Source organism: Hyperoodon ampullatus, assembly GCF_949752795.1.
Source record: "Hyperoodon ampullatus genome assembly, chromosome: 7".
Classification (NCBI taxonomy): domain Eukaryota; kingdom Metazoa; phylum Chordata; class Mammalia; order Artiodactyla; family Ziphiidae; genus Hyperoodon; species Hyperoodon ampullatus.
Window position 1 is genome coordinate 110,560,582 of NC_136920.1, and position 19,124 is coordinate 110,579,705.

The following is a 19,124-nucleotide window of genomic DNA, read 5'->3' on the forward strand; positions in this document are numbered from 1 at the left end:
TGCAAATAATTTTATGTGTCGATTCTAGCTTCTGTGGAGTCAAGTAAACTATTCGTATTTTATAAGAATGATTTTCATCTCCAAAATTCAAAGTGGACTTCATTTACATTGAAGGTTTCAGCCCAGTACCCTCTTGTATACTCCCACAATTTTATGTAAATAATACTGGATAGATGGGTGGTTGAGTTGATAAATCTTAAGTTAATGTGTGTGTACCAGAGTTTCTCTGAAGTAGCCATTAGGCCCAAAGATATAAACATTTTCAATAGATAAGTACATAGGCAACATCATTTATAATTGTTAATGTTTTTGCTGTTTTTACAGGAAATAATTAGCCTCTTCCAACCACAAAAGTTTGGCTCATTTATATAATATCCATAAAGTGCACCTGGATGGTATTTATCTTTATGAGATTTTAATTTTTAAAAGATCAGAAGTGGAAAGGGAAATTTGTAGCAAATGATACTAGGAACAGGAAGGTGCACAGCTTAAGTGTATAAATTATTGATGTCAACCCTTGCTATCCTTCCATGTTTTGAACATCCTTAAAAAAATGAAGGAAAGAGGATTACAGAGATGCTAAAAGAATGAAAAGGGAGAAGAAATTGTTTACTAAAGTCAAAAAAGGATATGGGAAGGGGGAAGGGTAAGCTGTGACAAAGTGAGAGAGTGGCATGAACATATATACACTACCAAACGTAAAATAGATAGCGAGTGGGAAGCAGCCGCATAGCACAGGGAGATCAGCTCGGTGCTTTGTGGCCACCTAGAGGGGTGGGATAGGGAGGGTGGGAGGAAGGGAGACGCAAGAGGGAAGAGATATGGGAACATATGTATATGTATAGCTGATTCACTTTGTTATGAAGCAGAAACTAACACACCATTGTAAAGCAATTATACTCCAATAAAGAAGTTAAAAAAAATCAAAAATAAATAAATACATAAATAAATAAATAAAATAAACTTGGTTAGACTATGACTGTCCCAGATATGTTTAAAAAAAAATTATGTTCTTAAAAACAAGGCAAGAGCAAGAGGCATTTAGAAATGGCCTCTGAAGTGTGGTTTGCAGTATATTTCAGCCCAGGTTCAACTGAAGATCTAAGTCAACCCTTGATCTTGATTTCTTTTCTATTGCCCAATAGGATTTTCTGGCGTCGGCAGGTTCACTTGATGTCAGGGATCCGGCCCAGCACCATCACCAGCTCCTTTCCCCAGCTTATGTCCAATGTGGATGCAGCTTATGAAGTGGCTGAGAGGGGCACAGCTTACTTCTTTAAAGGTACCCTAAAGAACCCTCAAAGAAAGAAGTGGCAGGGTACAGTGACTGGTGTGTTTGGAACACCTAGTACTGTCAGCATTTGTTAGCTACCACAGAGCATGTTCCAGTCACTTCTCCTCAGATTGGGGAAGAAAAACCCCTCTACTGTACTGTGACCATGACAGGAGTGACAGTGACTATCAGAGCCAAAGATGTCGTCTAGTGAGGCATTGTGCTAAGTGACAGTGTCCAGGGAGGTAGAAACCTAGTCCCTGTCCCCTGGACCTCTGCTCTGAGTGACATGGTATACTCTTCTGAGAGCCTCTAATTCACAAAAATCAGCATGGAACCCTCAGGAGAACAATACAAGCAGCTGGGAGTGGAGAGACACCTGCAACTTCAGGAGGTGGACACACACAATATGTCTCTGGCTCCAGACCTTTACTATTTGAGTGACTTTGGGAAGTTATCTAATTGCTCTCAGTCTTCATTTCTTTCTGTGCAAAATAATTATAATAATAACAACCTTAAAGATATGACAATGGCTAGCCAATGGAAGTTGTCCAATAAGTGGTAACTATCAGTTTTAGCTTGTATTTTCTTGATGCTGAGGGCTAAGGGTAGAAGGTTAGTGCCAATTTAAGCAAGAATCAGCTTTTGTGAGTTGCTTGCCCCTTGTCTCTCATACATATATGAGACTGAAATGAGATTATACAGATGAAAGTTATCTTGAAAAAATTGAATGTGTTAAATTTAAAACATAATTGTATCAATATTATTGCTTTCTTAAGGCATCACCAGGGATTTTGCCTCCAGAGCAAGTTTTAAGTCTTTTACTGAATTGAATAGAGGCTTTTATCTCCTACTAGGTTTTAGCCATGGTAAATATCCGATAAACTAGCCCTATTTGTGATCCTGCATAGAAATCGTCATGAGTGAAGAGCATCACTAAATGGTACAGAGTTTTTGTAAATTTTATTTTCTGTTTCCAGGACCCCACTACTGGATAACAAGAGGATTCCACATGCAAGGTACTCCTCGGACTATTTATGACTTTCGGTTCCCAAGATACGTGCAGCAAATAGATGCTGCCGTCTATCTCAAGGATGCACAGAAGACCCTTTTCTTTGTGGGAGATGAATACTACAGGTATGGCTTTTCTCCTTTTGATTATCCAGATGTATTCAGTGAGAAGGAAAAATCCTTTTACAGAAAAGAATGCAAGGCAAGTTTGCTATAGGCCCATTGACTCTTCTCAGCCACTGGGGTGTCATTTACTGATGTTTGATACTGTCTTCAAGATACTGAACCATCCAAATAAGTGAAACATTCATTCAATAATCCCGTTGTTTGGTCTTTAGCATATGAATCATCCAAAGCTTTCAAATCACTCATTAACTGGACCCCCAGTGGCCTAAAAGAGTGGATGTAGCACTCCCAGTATATAATTACCCACTGGGAATGCCTGAAAGAACTGATTTCCTCTTGAGTAGCTACGCATTCCAGCATAGTCTGTGATTTTGTGCAAAATGAATGTGGTCATGACTATGGGGCTCTTTGAAGGAAATTTTTGCTGAAAGGCAAAGGCCTTATTGCTAAGTCCTTTAACCCAGAACATGAAGATTCTTCTTATCCAAGGAGGATTACATATCACTTCCATGCCCATCTTGCAGGAGGTTATTGTAAGCAGATCCAATCACTGCACACAGGGTCACACCTCATCTCTCCCGCCTCATCTTACCACTTTAACTGACTCATGTTAGCTCTTTGTCGAGTGCTGCCTCTGCACCTTTTTATTCACAGTTCTCACTTTAGCATTGCTTGTTTTTCTGAACGTTAAGAAAGAAACCAAAACAGACTCTAAACAGGTGACTGTGCTAAATGCTTTAGGTCCCTGTTAGGGTCTGGACCCTGGCAGAGGACCCAACTTTGGTCCAAGGGTTTTAATTCTATTTTCTATTATCTATTTTTAATAACCATTTCTGTGGCATAAAATAAATTTATAAATAAATATCTGTCATCTTCCTCAATTTAGAGCTGAGAAAGTAATATAACTGAAGCACAGATATACTTCATGAAAAGAAAAATTTGTTTCATAAAAATGAATGTCAAAATGTGGACCCTGCTGACTTTTCTGGGCCACTGAGAGCCCTGGTAGCATTGCTCAAAGTATCACGTGCTGTCATGAGTTGTCACTTCCAGTCCAATGTTTAAACCACTAAGCCAGCTAATTTTCTTTCAGAACTTCCTTTATGAAATAGCAATAGTTATTCCTTTATTAAGTCCCTAATATCTGCTGGGCATATTTTCCAAAGTCTTTCTTTAAGGTAAGGTGGCTGTAATCACCGTGTTGACATACAGGAAGATAGATATTGAGAAATCCAACTCCCATTTTAGGTTTTCAGAGAATGGCATCCAGAGATGCGTGTATAAAGCAGGTGTGTGAGAGTATGAGTTACGATTATTTGGTTATTTGTCAAAGCCTGTTCATAGCCCGATTCTCCTTGGGGGGAATTATCCACTCTCTTATTATTTCTATTCTCCATTCATTGCCTGGTCTTTGGACTAATCTACCACCCACCAGCACCCGCAGTAAAGCATGGACCTCCAAGCAGGCAGGACTGAGGCTTAACGGCTAACACAAGGGGCTTGGTGAGAGGTTTTTAATACTCCATAAGTTTAGCGATGGGGAGGGGAGGGTCCCTGATTTTAACGATGCCTTATCCCCCTGAGGAAATAATTTTGAACCTTTCCAGCTGAACCTCTGTGAGTGTCTATTAAGGAAAAGTCTTTAGTGATCTAGATAAAACAGATTCATTAAAAAGTTGGCCTAGGGCACTAATACAAATATTAAAGAGCTCCTTTTGCTGGAAAGGAAAAGAAACTGCAGTAGGCACTTTTGATATTAATCTCCCCAGGTTATTGAGAGCATTAAGTGATATAATGCATGTATATACCTAGCACAGTGCCTGGCATATATAATAGGTGCTCAAAAAGAGTGACTGTTCAGTAATAGTAGGAACTTATATGGTAATTAGCAAATAATTGCTTTAAAAGTTGTGATAATTAACAAATGATTGCTTAAACTTCAGTATTCCTATAAATAGCAATCCAGTCAAAGAGCTGGTCAAAGGGGATTTCCTTTTTAAATACTGAAGGGCCCGGAAATTGCACTGAAATCTCTGCTTTTGGCAAGGCAGAGACAGTCATTTCAGCAATCGGAGTCTTCTACTTCATACTCTCCAACACAGACACTGGTTTACATACTAAGGAATAAGACAAATAACCTTGAAAAGGTTATTTTCAAATAACCTCAAAAGTTCAGGAAAAGCTAACATATCATCTTTATTAATAAATCCCCCTGAATTCCACACATTTTGTGCATGAGTATGACATCTTATTGTCTTGTAAAGCCTATATTGGTTAGAAATTATGTTCAGCTGCTAGTAAGAGAGACCCAGTAATAACTGTGGCTTAAACACATAAGGGTCTTTTTTTCTCATATATGTAAAATGTCTGAAGTTTATCAGATTTAGAGCTGGTAAGGTGGGTCCATGGCCATTAGGGACCCAAGTTCCTTCTGACATTTTGTTCTAGTATTAACAGGTAGCTTCCATTCTCATGGTTACCACAGGATTCAAGGTGGCCAATGGCGCCTCAGCCATTACATCTTATTCTAAATAGGAAGAGAGAGGGCTGGAAGGAAAAAGCAAAGGAGGCAATGAAGTTCTATAGGTAAAGCACATGGACACACTCAAAAAATACAGAAGCCTCAAGTTACAGACCAATAATTTTACTATTGACACCCACTGACATTGTGTTAGGATTTATTTTCCTTAGTCATTCCTCAGGTTCTTCTTTGGTCCTCAAGCTCGTTCAGTCTGTGACACAAATAATGTGCCAAGGGAAGAAAAGTCTCTGGATATGCAGGTTGTCAGGGAAATTCTCCATGAACCCCTAGGGCTGGGGACCCGTTTTAGTGAATGAAATGGCATGAGAAAACTACTGAAGAATTCCTCCGCTGAGGTTTGAGTGTTGGCTTGGGGCTAGGTTGATTCAGGCTGTAAGAGTAAGAACCCACGTGTCAGTGTAATATTGATAGTAACTTACAGAGGAGCAGCCCACAGAACTACAAAGTGAAGTCCAAAAGGGGGTTCTGCCATGCTGATGCCGTCACACGCTACATTACCAAAAGACATACTGGTTAAACTTTACTAACAAGCGCTACTTCCCCATACATTTGTTTGCTTTCATTCCTTCCTTTTCTTTTCCTAGAAGGCCTAAATGATCCAGCCAGTTTTTTTCTTTACATTACTTCCACTACCTATGGTTAATTTCTCCCTATAGATGTTCTCCCTTGCCTACTAACACCAGAGCAGTGATTACACTAAGGAGTTTCTGAGAACTGGGCGGGGGGACGGGGAGGTGCTATCAACTCCATCATTCTTTGACATGGTCAGTGTTTTCTAAATTTTGTGTAAAGTGACTTACAAATCTACAGGTTCCAGCCTTTTTCCACTCCTAAATCACTCTTTCTAAAAATATGGAGGCATGATTGATGCAAAATAGGATACAGTCTTCTAAATTCTTTCCTTCCTAGATACCCCAAGAATACTGGAACTGGAGCTGTTTATTTAAGGATTTTATAGTTAGTCACCATAGAGAAATAAATAATAAGTAATAAAAATTTAAAAGATGGGTGGAGTTCAAAATCTTGGTTTTTTAATCTTATTTTTTTTAATGTATTGCCAAACTACCACATTCAACATACATATATTGGGCATGATTACATGTCAGGATCTGTACTAGGACCTTGACACATGAGAAGGCACAAAGTTTCCTGTTTATAAGAGTGTAGACAAGAGTAAGAGAGTGTTAATGTCAACTCTAACAGCAGTCATCTGGCAACCTGGATCACCTTTCTGTTTTAGTTTAATCATCTTCAAAATGAAGACAGAAATAGTAACTACTTCATTGAGTTGTGGAAATGAATGAGAAAAATGTGAAATGCCTGTCCTATAGTAAGTACTCAGTTCGTATTGGGTGTTATTAATGCCCTCATCAAGTCTTACAGTTGAGGGTAAATGTATAGATAAGTAATTAAGAGCAATCCAGGTGCCACAAGTGGCCTCGTAAAAGACTGCACAGGGATCAGTGGGGCAAAACAAAGAGGAAATGGCCAATTCTAGCAAAATTGTCAAGAAAGAGTTCTTAGAGGAAGCAGCGACTGAGCTTCATCTTGAGAGTTGAGTAGGAGTTTCCCAAACAGGAGGGGCAGGGTGCTTCCAGGCAGAGAGAGCAGTTGAAGCAAAAGCACTGATGCATAAAAAAGCCTGTGTATAGGAGGAAAACCTCAAGCAATTCAGTATGATTAGAACGTGGGCTAGAATGAGAGATTTGGACCAAGGATGGAGATCATGGAGGGCCTATGCCTTTCTAGGGAGATCAGTGTTAATTTATAGAAAAGAGGGATATCTTTAAATGTCTTAAACAAGGAAGTAACCCATTAAGATTTGTGTTATTAAAATATCACTCTGGCAGCAGTGTGACTGGATTAGAGGGGGACAAGACTGGAAGTCAGCCAAACTAGTTAGGCCAGAAAGTAGTGGGAAACATCTTCAGAGTGCTTAAAGAAAAAACTCTCAACCAAGAACCCTATATTGCACAAAGCTATCTTTCAAAAATGAAGGCAAAATAAAGACATTCCCAGATAAACAAAAACAGAGAATTTGTCATTAGCATCTTCCTTACAAGAAGTACTAAAGAAAATTCTTCAGGCTTCAGCAAGTAACCCCAGACAGTTATTTGAAATTTTGAATCCACATAAAAAAACAGAGTACCAGTAAATGTAATTATGTAATTATAAAAGATAGTATAAATGTGTATTTGTTCTCTTAACTGATTTTTAAATTAATTAAAATTAACTGTATAAAGCTGTGTGTGTATATATATATATATATATATGTGTATATATATATATATATATATAATTGTATGGTTGGGCCTATAACATATAGAAAGATAATATACATTTATATATAAACTTTGAAGCAGATTATGTTAAGTTAAAATATATATATGGTATGCTCTATAGCAACCACTAAGGAAATAACTTTATTAAGTGAAGTAAAAAACTCATTAAAGAAATTTAAATGGTACACTGGAAATTCTTCACTAAAGCAAAAGAAAGCATTAAAGAGGAAAAAAGGAACTAAAAAAGATATGAGACCTGTAGAAAATAAAAGCAAAATGGCAGATATAAATCTAATTATATCAATAATATTAAATGTGAATAGATTAAACAATCTAATCAAATTGCAAAGGTTGTCAGACTGGATAAAAAAACAAGATGTCACTGTGTACTCAAAGATACAAATAGACTGAAAGTAAAAGGATGGAAAATATATACATCATGCAAACAATGACCATAAGAAAGCCAGGGTGGCTATGCTAATACCAGGCAACAAAACATATTAAAATAATACTTTTAAAATAAAAAGTATTACTAGGAATGGAGAGAGATAATTTATAGTGATAGAAGGGTTACTCTACCAGGACTATAAGACAACCTAACAGCAGGGCCCCAAAATGGATGAAGCAAAAAAACTGACAAAAATGCAGGGAGAAAACCACAACTGAAATAAGCATAGTTGGAGACTTCAATACTTCACTTTCAATAATGGACAGAACGACTGGACAACAAGAGCAATTAGGAAAGGAAGACATGAACAGCATTATAAGCCAACTAGACCTAACAGATATCTATGGAACACTTCACTCAACAAAAGAAGACTACACATACTTCTCAGGTGCATGTGGAACATTGTCCAGTACAGATGATATGTTAGACAAAAACACAAGCCTCAGTAAATTTAAAGCCATTAAAATCATACAAAATATCTTCTCTGATCACATTGGAATAAAGCTAGAGATCTATACCAGAAGGAAAACTGGAAAATGTACAAATAAGTGGAAATTATACTTCATGCTCTTCAACAACCAATGGGACTAGAAGAAATCACAAGAGAAATGAGAAAATAGTTAAAGGTGAATGAAAATTAAAATACAACATATGAGAACTTATTGATGAAGTTAAAGCAGTGCTCAAAGGGAAATTTCTAGCTGTAAATACCCATATTAAAAAAGAAGAAAAAACTCAAATCAATAACCTAACTTTCCACCTAAGACACTGGAAAAAAGAGCAAATTAATCCTAAAATAAGCAGGAAAAAGGGAAATAATAAAGATTACAGTGAAAATGAATGAAGTAGAGAATATATAAACAATTTGAGAAAATCAACAAAACTAAATTTGCTTCTTTGAAAAGGTCAAGAAAATTGACAAGCTGTTCACTAAATTGACCTAGTAAAAAAAAAACCAAAATTACTAAAATCAGAAATGAAAGAGGGAACATTACTAGAAACCTTACAGAAATAAAATGGGTTATAAAGGAATGAACAATTATGTGCCAATCAATTAGAAAATTTGGATGTAACAGACAAATTCCTAGAAAGATACAAAGTGATGAAACTGAGTCAAGAAGAAATAGACAGCCTGAATACACCTATAACCAGTGAAGAGATTTAATTCATAATTTAAAAAATTATCCACAAAGAAAAACCTAGGCCTAAATGTTTCACTGGTGAATTCTACCAAAACATTTAAAGAATTATTGCCAATTTTTCACAAACTCCTCCAAAAAATAGAAGAGGAAGGAATACTTCCCAAATTATTGTATGAGGCCAGCATTGCACTTATATGGAAACCAAACAAAGGCATCACAAGAAAATAAAACTTCAGACCAATATATTGTGAATGTGGATGCAAAAATCCTCCAAAAGTACTAGCAAACCAAATCCAGAAACATAAAAAGAATTACACACCATGACCAAGGGGAAATTCCTTTTCCCAGGAATGCAACTTTGGTTTAACATCTGAAAATCAATTAATATAATACACCATACCAATAGAATAAAAAAATTAAAAACCATATGATCATCTCAATAGATGTAGAAAAAGCATTTGACAAAATCAAACACAATTGCATGATAAAAACATTCAACAAACTAGGAATAGAAGGAAATTTTTCAATTGAATAGAAGGCATCTATGAAAACCCACAGCTGATATCATACTCAGTGGTGAATGATTGGATGCTTTCCCCCTAATATCAGGAACAAGACAAAAATTTCCATTCTCACCACTTCTGTTCAACATTTTACTGGAGGTTCTAGTGGGGCAATTAAGCAAGAATGAATGATATAAAAAATTAATGATAGAAAAGAAAGTAAAATTATCTTTATTTGTATGTCATATAATCTTTTACACAGAAAAGCCTAAATAATCCTCAAAAGAAAAAAACTGTTATAACTAATAAATTAGTTCATCAAGTTTGCAGAGTATGTGTTCAATATGAAAAAAATCTATTGTATTTCTATACACTTCAATGAACAATGCAAAAATAAAATTAAGAAAACAATTCCACTTACAATAGCATCAAGAAGAAAAACATACTGAGAAATAAATGTTAACAGAACAAGTAGAAAACTTGTAATATGAAAACTACAAAACATTGTTGGAAGAAATTAAACGAGATCTAAGTGGAAAGATACCTTATGTTCATGGGTCAGGCTTCATGTTTTTAAGATGGCAGTTTCTCCCCAAATTGATCTGCAGACTCAACACAATCCCTATCAGAATATCACTGGCTTCTTCAGGGAAACTGACAAGCTGATCTTAAAATCTATATAGAAACTCATAAGACCCAGAATAGCCAAAATATTTTGAAAAAGAAGAACAAAGTTGGAGAGCTCAAACTTCTCAATCTCAGAACTTACTAGACAGCAAAAGTAATCATGACAATGTGATACTAACATGAGAATAGACATATAGGTAAATGGAATAAAATTGACAGTCCAGAAATAAACCCATATATCTATGCTTGGTTGATTTTTTACAAGGAAGCTAAGGCCATTCAATAGGGAAAGAATAAAATTAAGAAGTAAAGCAAAATTAAAGGAGTAAACAGGAATTCCAGTTTGTACATATGTAATTTGAAATGCTAGTGAGACAGATGAATGGATATGTCTGGAAGGCAGTTGGAAATACAGGTCTTGAATTCAGAGAATTCAGGCTGGAGATATAAATTTGCATTTCATCATACAGTAAGATAGTAACTGAGACCATCAATACATTTCAACATTGTTATTAATTCTTTGTTCCAGAATTTTCTCACAGTCACTTTCCTCATGGGGACCTGGTTCCTAACCCTTATCTAGGATGGTACACGGCAGCTTCTTACTCTTCTTCCTTCTCTTCATTCCTGACCATTCTCCCCCCTGCCCTCTCTAGTGAGATCACAAAGGTCCCTTCCTCCATGAAAGCCATGTGATTCCTGGCTAGAAGTGGATTATTAACTTCAAAGGGGATTCCACTAGAAATTCCACTAGATTTCACTAGAAAGGTCTCCTTGAAGAAACTTCCTGAAACATATACCATAAATACTTATCAATAAATTCCTCTTTTTGCCATCCTTTCTCACATTTTCTTTAAGCATCTTTTAGCAGACTGAACTCCCTATTCAGTACTTCAAAGAAGGCAGAATGGCATTAAGTTTTGCCACTGACATAAGTTAGAAATCATCACAATGAAAACACCAGAAATTCCTAACAAATCTAAGGTCTGAGCATACAGTTAAACAATATGCAAGTACTTTACCAATATAGTCCCCAAATTCTTAGATTACAAAGGTAGAGAGTAAGATAATATATATGAAAAACCACATCAGATATCTATGGCAATATCGCTAGTAAAGTGTCACTGTCAGTAATGATTTAGTTAATATCTATACCCATTGATCAATATTAAATGATGAAACAAATACCCTTAAAGGAAATAAACATAGTTACTGGTCACTCATTTTTAGTTGGTATTTAGGTTTCACAAAAAAGACCTCAGTAATGAGAAAACGTATGCAATGATTTTAGCAGGTTTCTAGTATATTCAATAAATATTTTCTTAGTACTCAAATATTGATGGTTTATTATGTGTTAGGAATCACACTATTTTCTCATATTCTCTCATTTTCCCATCTGCCTTCTCAACAATCTTGAGAAGTAGGCACTGCTATCTCGATTTCATAGTTGAAAATATTGCATCTAAGAGATTAAGTGATTAGATCAAGGTCACACAGCTAAAAATAGTCCATCTGAGGCTATATTTTATGCCCTCTGAATCCAAATACAGAGATCCGTCCCATCTACCATACGTTGTCCCCTTTTATTCTCTTCACCATTGATTTATTTATTTACTGTCAATTAAAATACCCATGCCCATAATTCTCATCCTGTCATATAATTTTATTTTCTTTTACCCTCAGCCAAATCCTCAACATACTAGTAGACTTCCTAACCCCTTTTCTGCTGAGGTCTCTGGACTACCTCCAACATTCTCTAGACCTCCTTTCTCCTCTTCTCAACCTTGCCTACTATTGCATGTTATCTTAATGAAGTGTGTTTAAAAAGTTAGGTAAAGACTAAACTCTTTGGTGACTTAGGATCCCATACCAAATGGCAACATTCACTAAACGTCATACTAGCCAGTCAGTTATTGGTTCTTGGGGCCAAAATAAACTATGAAGTCTTATAGCTTGGGCCAGACCTTGATTTTGACATGTACCAGGCACGTGCGTGCGTGTGCATGTGTGTGTGTGTGTGTGTGTGTGTGTGTGTGTGTGTGTGTGATTTCTCTCATCCTCATGACTACTGTATTGCAGATAAGGAAACCAGGGCTCAGAGCTCAGAACACTTTCCCCTGATCACAGAGCCAGCAGGTAACAGAGTCAGAACTCAAACCCAGAACCATCTGACTATACACTCTTTGCTCTATAACAGAAATCCTCAAATATCTGTCAAAAAACCAAGGGCTAGATCATCACAAAGTTTTCAGCAGTCCACAGAAAAATAAAAATAGCACAATATAATAAACACAGGGGGGTGTGATCTGGGTCAGTATTATTGGCAAGAACCATCTTTTATTCTGAAATTATGTCCTTTCTGCCTTTTTTAGTATTAAAGTTTCTTTTCTTTGTGAAATGATAATGAAAATAGGTGGTAATTTTTATTTTGAGCATTGATGGTAATGTTCTTACTTGGTAAAATGAAAAGTAGGTAACCCTATGTTAATTATGTAGGCCCATCTACACAGTGAGTACGTAAAAGGTCCAAATGAAATATACATGTTATCAGCTAATCTTAAAATGGTGACTTATGTGTCAGACTGATACTTTGAGATAGCTTTTATTGAGAGTAATACTCTTTGGAAAGCAGTTATAGGATAAGAGGCAAGAGGGCAGAGAGGGGGTTGGCAGAAAGGGAGAGGGACTATTAAATACATAAGTGGTAGAAGGGATGGAGAAAAAAAATGATTTCATAGTTTTGCCAAAATTTTTGCCTACGTTTTTATAAATGCAATTGAAAATTAAAATTCTCAGCCAGACATTACATCTCTAAAATTTCTTCTGAAATTGTATTTACATATAATATTATTATTACCTCCATTATATATAATAATATTATTACCTCCATTATCCTCTGAACATATATATATATATATAAGATTTTAGATGTCACCATCACCCACATTAGCAAACTAAGCAGACAGATAAAAAGAGAAAGATTTCCTTTTCAGATCTTTCTATTGGATTAATAGTCATCATTTTCTCTTTAAAACTTATTCCTGTATTATTTAAACAGTTTTTCTAGTCTCAGAAAAGATCTTTACCCTCTCCTTTCATACTTTTCAGATTTCTCAATCCAATTTAAATATAATACAAGCAGATCCCAACTTGTAATAGGTTTCCCTATAGATATTCTTTAGTCACTTGTTTGGAACTGAGAACACATTTTGCCATAAAACAATATAAATGGTGATTAGTTCTCAAAATCACTCATAAATGTTTAATGAACACAAAGGTAAGGCATAGCTCTAATTATGATAGCTCAGCTTCTAATCCTCTATTCAGAGCAGACAAAAGAGGATAAAGACATGAAAGGCATTTCACCATTTTCCCTGAGCAACATTAAGCAAAGAATTCAAAATGTCATGTTCTCTGGCATCCCCCCACCACATTTCCCTCTGTATCTACAGACACCAAATGTCTCTTGGTCACTTCTTTGTTCTTCCTTTTGCATCCCTCTCCCCAAATATTTTAAGCTTTGGAATTATCTTCCTCACTCCCTTCACTCAAAGCATCCATTTTCCCAGTATAACTGCCTCAGGGAATTGAGAGCAGAAAACCTAGTGAACAAAGATTAATATGTAAACAACCTGTACTTTCAGTGTCTGACTCTAGATTTCAGACACTGGAACAAAGTGAACAAAAGAAGTCCAAGCCATGGGAGAGACAATATGCCTGGCTGTTCTTTCTCTCTAGTCTTTCCCTCATTACAGTCCTGATACCTTGCAACCACTCCTTCTAATACCACACAGGTGTCCTGTCTCCACACTTTACTGGCACTTCTGATGACAACAAAATATGGTAAATGGCTTCCATGTTTATTTGTGCTTACAGTAACTCATATAGCTTGGTTTTCCCCTTGGCCTACTTGGAAGATTCTAATAGCTCTCCTGGAAAGGGAGTTTGGATTCCTATTGATACTTCTAGGATTTAGCTTCCACTCCTATCCTCAACACCCCATAAAGCACCTCAGCCCACTAGTCAGTTTCAGCCTGAATACTTCTTTCCCAACGTTTGATCCACTCAGTATCATGAGAGATCTGTCCCCTGGCCTGTGCAGTCATAGTTACAAGAAAGGCACATTTCAGGAGAAGGTGGTTGTAATCTGCTGCTGCAGGAAACTCTCAGTGGCCCAGACACAGGAGAAATTGACCTTTGGGTGGGAAAGGAGTGGCGTGTCCACCTTGGGAATGTCCGCATTGGGAGCTCTATGCTAATGAAGAAGGGACTTTCTCACACTTTAAATGAAATCTTCTTGAAGGGAAAAGAGTCTGCCCTGCCTACATGCTGAACTCATACAAGTCATACTGATTCATACAAGTCACAGTCTTTTCTACAAGGGGTAATTTAGATCACAAAGAGATGTATTAACCAATCTTCAGAGTTATCATTGCACGGTAGTTGTGGATTCAGAAAAAAAAACCTAATCTACTCTTTGGACAGTTGTATAATCTTTCTAGGAAACGAAACAATTTAATTCAATTAAAACAATTTAAAAGGCAAAGACTCCATTATTCCATATTTTCTCATTTCTTATCTTTATCTATTGAGCATTCACACATTTATTTATTCATTCACTGTGCATTATTTGTTCAATCCCTCCTCTATGGGTACACAGCAAGAAGCTCATTAATGAAAGCCTCTGTGAAGGGCTTTTAACCGTTTGGTAAGCCAAGAAATTCATACATAGAGAACATAAGAGAGATAGAAATTGCAACAGTAAATAAAGCACTAAAAATATATGCAGAGTTCCCATTGAAAGGCAGTATTTTTTTTTAATTATAGAAATATGATCTTATAATTCTATACAATATATCTGGCAATTTTTTAAGCAGAATGTTTAGAGCAAATGACTCCCAAACTAGTGTTCCCAGAATCTCTGGAAACTGGGAGAGAAATGGCAGAATGTGTGTGTGTGTGTGTGTGTGTGTGTGTGTGTGTGTGTGTGTGTGTGTGTGAAAGACAGAGAGACAGAGAGAGATCTAAAGTAAATCATAAATCAGCCCTGGTTAAATATGCCTGACTAACACAGTGTCTTCTACAATCGATAAATACTTCTTGTTTATATTATTTATGAAATAATATTTCTTCCAGCTATGATGAACGAAAAAGGAAAATGGAAAAAGACTATCCAAAGAATACTGAAGAAGAATTTTCAGGAGTTAATGGCCAAATAGATGCTGCTGTGGAGTTAAATGGTGAGTGCTTCCACTGTAAAGTTTCTTTGTAGAAATTGTAACAAGAAATCTGGTCTCTGCTTTAACATAGAAGAAGATGGATTTCCAAATGGGAGTCCTTGGTTCTTATTTTTTTGTCCCTGAGTCCCTTATAAATTTAGCTAACAAGATTAACCACCAGAAAGAGTATAAAAAGTCTGTCATTATGGTTCTCTCTTTACAAATGGAAAGTTTTAAAAGTATAGCTTCAGTGCATTAGTCAGCTACATCATAAAGGCCATTCTGTCAAAATTACCTCTTTCATCTTTAAAATGCACATACTCTCAACCTTCCCAGGGCCTTTCCCCACTCCATCACCCAACTCCTGAAATTTAACACATAGCTGGGAAAGTTGAATTGAATTGAACTGGGTTCAATAAGTTTAATTGGATCTTTTGAATCAGTCAAAACATTCCTCTTGAGTACATAGCACAGAGCTGGACACCGTTCAGAAATGCAAAGACAGTTTGATATGGTCTCTGCATTTGTGGAATGGTTATTCTCTTTGGGAAATGACCCTCCATCCAACACAGATGAAATTACTAGAAAACAAGACAATCTATAATTTAGTATTGAATTGTGTGGTAGTCTTCACAATAATTGCAAGAGGTGATCTGAGGAAGAAGAGATCAAAACAGGCATCAGGTGCTGTAGATTTCATGGTGGGACTTCAGCTGGGTTTTAAAGAATGGTTAGAGGTTTGACTAGGGAAAGAAAACAGCGGGGGCTGGATTTCCTGGAGGGGAACAGCCTGAGTAGAAGCAAAAAGCACCTCTGGCATGAGCAGAGAGATGAGAGATGATCAACATGTTAGGGGTGTCAAGTTCTAGGGCTCAGAGAGAGCTGTGCAGAGGATTACCTAACTGCCACCTGACACGTTCTCAGTCCCCCTTTGGTGCTACCTCAAGAAAGTTACAACTATAAGACAATCCCATTTATAAATTTGCAAGTAATTTTCAGTAACCATAATTTCAACTTTGTCTCTTTTAGGCTACATTTACTTCTTTTCAGGACCCAAAGCATACAAGTATGATACAGAGAAGGAAGATGTGGTTAGTGTGCTGAAATCTAGTTCCTGGATTGGTTGCTAAATAGAAGAGTCTAGTCTTTCCTAAGGAATGAAGATGACCGAGAGCAGCTGGTAACCGGATCTTAAGGACTAAATCAGAACTCAGGTTACGTATTCTTCCCATGGCCTTCAATTCTAAGGGTAATTTAGAATTTGTTGAAAACAATTATGCTTCTAAACTGTTTCTTAGTTTTGGATTCAGAATTTTAATCCAAATGGAAAATTCCTATATGGTCAGTTTTACACAAAATCAGAATCAACACAATGCACGCTTCAGTTAGACACCCGTCATTTTTTTCTTACCTAATACACTGAGGCAAATTGATAAGTTTGGTTTTTATTTCCAGGAAGAAGCCTACTTGTGGACTCCCTGACATGTATTATAATTCTTTTAATAGGAAATAGCATTACTATACAAATTATAATAATTCTTTACAAGCAGTGGCTTTTTTGGCCTTAACATTTGTTATGATGAATATAAATATATCTGCCTTTACTTTAAACATATCACAGACAACATACTGTATAAGTTTTGTTTCTCATTGTTTTTGTGTTTGTTTGTTTGTTTGTTTGACTCTATGTGTGCTCACTGGTCTTTGAAGTAGGTTACAGTGGGCAAACCTACTAAAATGGATTTTCATACTAGGTAAGAGGTGGGCACTTTGCAACAGGAAGACTTTTAACAAAAGCCAATAAAAACGTTGTATAAGGATAGTTCCTCATTTCTCTTTTGTTAATGTTTACTAGCTTCTATCACACTTTGGCAACAAATTCTGTGTACCTATAGAAAACTCAAACCTTGATATAGTATCATGAGTATGCAGACCCAGAAAAAATACTCGTAAGTCACTCTTTTTCCTTCTTCCCAAAAATAAAATGCCCTCAATGAAACTATCTTTAACCCATCTAAGTGGGTCTCTTCTGAACAGCTTTCCATTTAGGGAAGTTTGTCTTTTGTTTTAGTTTTTCTCACTTCAAGCTAAACCATTTTTTTCGTACCTAGTCATTAGTACAGATAAAATACAGCTGTCTGTCATTCTTATTTTTTTTAATCTTACATTTTAGTAGTTCTACTATAAAACATTGATAAAGGAAGTTGAAGATGATTCAAAGAAATAGAAAGATATCCCATGTTCTTAGATTGGAAAAATTAATATTGTTAAAATGGCCATACTATCCAAAGCAATCTACAGATATAACACTATCCCTATCAAATTGCCCATGACATTTTTCACAGAACTAGAACAAATAATCCTAAAATTTATATGGAACCATAAAAGACACAGAATTGCCAAAGCAATCTGAGGAAAAAGAACAAAGTTGGATACATAACCCTCCCAAACTTCAGAAAATTCTACAAAGCTACAGGAATCATGGTATTGGCACAAAATAGATGTATGGTTCAATGGAAGGGAAAAGAGAGCCCAGAAATAAACCCACACACCTACAGTCAATTAATCTTTGACAAAGGAGGCAAAAATATACAATGGAGAAAAGACAGTCTCTTCAGCAAGTGGTGTTGGGAAAGCTGGACAGCCACATATAAATCAATGAAGTTAGAACACTCCCTCACACCCTACACAGAAATAAACTCAAAATGGCCTCAAGATTTAAATATAAGACATGACACCATCAAACTCATAGAAGAGAACATAGGCAAAATATTCTCTGACATAAATCATACCAACGTTTGCTTAAGTCAGTCTCCCAAAGCAATAGAAGTAAAAGCAAAAATAAACAAATCAGATTTAATCAAACTTATAACTTTTGCACACCAAAGGAAACCATAAACAAAACAAAAAGACAACATACAGACTGGGAGAAAATATTTGCAAACAATGAGACTGGACTTCCGGGTAAGATGGCGGAAGAGTAAGACGCGGAGATCACCTTCCTCCCCACGGATACACCAGAAATACAGCTACACGTGGAACAACTCCTACAGAACACCTACTGAACGCTGGCAGAAGACCCCAGACCTCCCAAAAGGCAAGAAACTCCCCACATACCTGGGTAGGGCAAAGCGGAGAGATTCCCGCACACAGGATCGGTGCCGAGCGGCACTCACCAGCCCGAGAGGCTTGTCTGCTCGGACGCCGGGGCGGGCGGCGCTGGAAGCTGAGGCTCGGGCTTCGGTCAGAGCGCAGGGAGAGGACTGGGGCTGGCGGCGAGAACTCAGCCTAAAGGGGGCTAATGCGCCACAGCTAGCCGGGAGGGAGTCGGGGAAAACTCTGGAGCTGCCGAAGAGGCAAGAGACTTTTTCTTCCCTCTTGGTTTCCTGGTGCGCGAGGAGAGGGGATTAAGAGCGCTGCTTAAAGGAGCTCCACAGACGGGCGCGAGTCACGACTGAAAGCGCGGAGCCCAGTGACGGGCGTGGGACGCTGGGGCTGCTGCTGCCGCCGCCAAGAAGCCTGTGTGCGAGCGCAGGTCACTGTCCACACCGCCCTTCCGGGAGCCTGTGCAGCCCGCCACTGCCGGGGTCCCGGGATCCAGGGGCGGCTTCCCTGGGAGAACGCACGGCGCGCCTCGGGCTGGTGCAACGTCACGCCGACCTCTGCCGCTGCAGGCTCGCCCCGCACTACGTGCCCCTCCCTCCCGCCCGGCCTGAGTGAGCCAGAGTCCCCGAAGAGGCTGCTCCTTTAACCCTGTCCTGTCTGAGCGAAGAACAGACGCCCTCCGGCGACCTACACGCAGAGGCGGGGCCAAATCCAAAGCTGAGACGCAGGAGCTGTGAGAACAAAGAAGAGAAAGGGAAACCTCTCCCAGCAGCCTCAGAAGCAGCGGATTAAAGCTCCACAATCAACTTGATGTACCCTGCATCTGTGGAATACATGAATAGACAA

The 19,124-nt window shown here is 37.5% G+C and overlaps 1 protein-coding gene across 1 annotated transcript in view; it reads left to right on the forward strand.

Moving 5' to 3' along the window:
- MMP20 (matrix metallopeptidase 20) overlaps window positions 1–16,303 on the forward strand; it is a gene marked incomplete at both ends in the record, with an annotated part of 46,770 nt that extends 30,467 nt beyond the window's left edge. The window contains 4 exons of the mRNA XM_079709119.1: window positions 1,146–1,282; window positions 2,254–2,410; window positions 15,091–15,194; window positions 16,203–16,303. Coding sequence (XP_079565245.1) covers window positions 1,146–1,282; window positions 2,254–2,410; window positions 15,091–15,194; window positions 16,203–16,303 — 499 coding nt within the window. The remainder of the gene's footprint in view (window positions 1–1,145; window positions 1,283–2,253; window positions 2,411–15,090; window positions 15,195–16,202) is intronic.
- Between the last annotated feature and the right edge of the window lie 2,821 nt (window positions 16,304–19,124).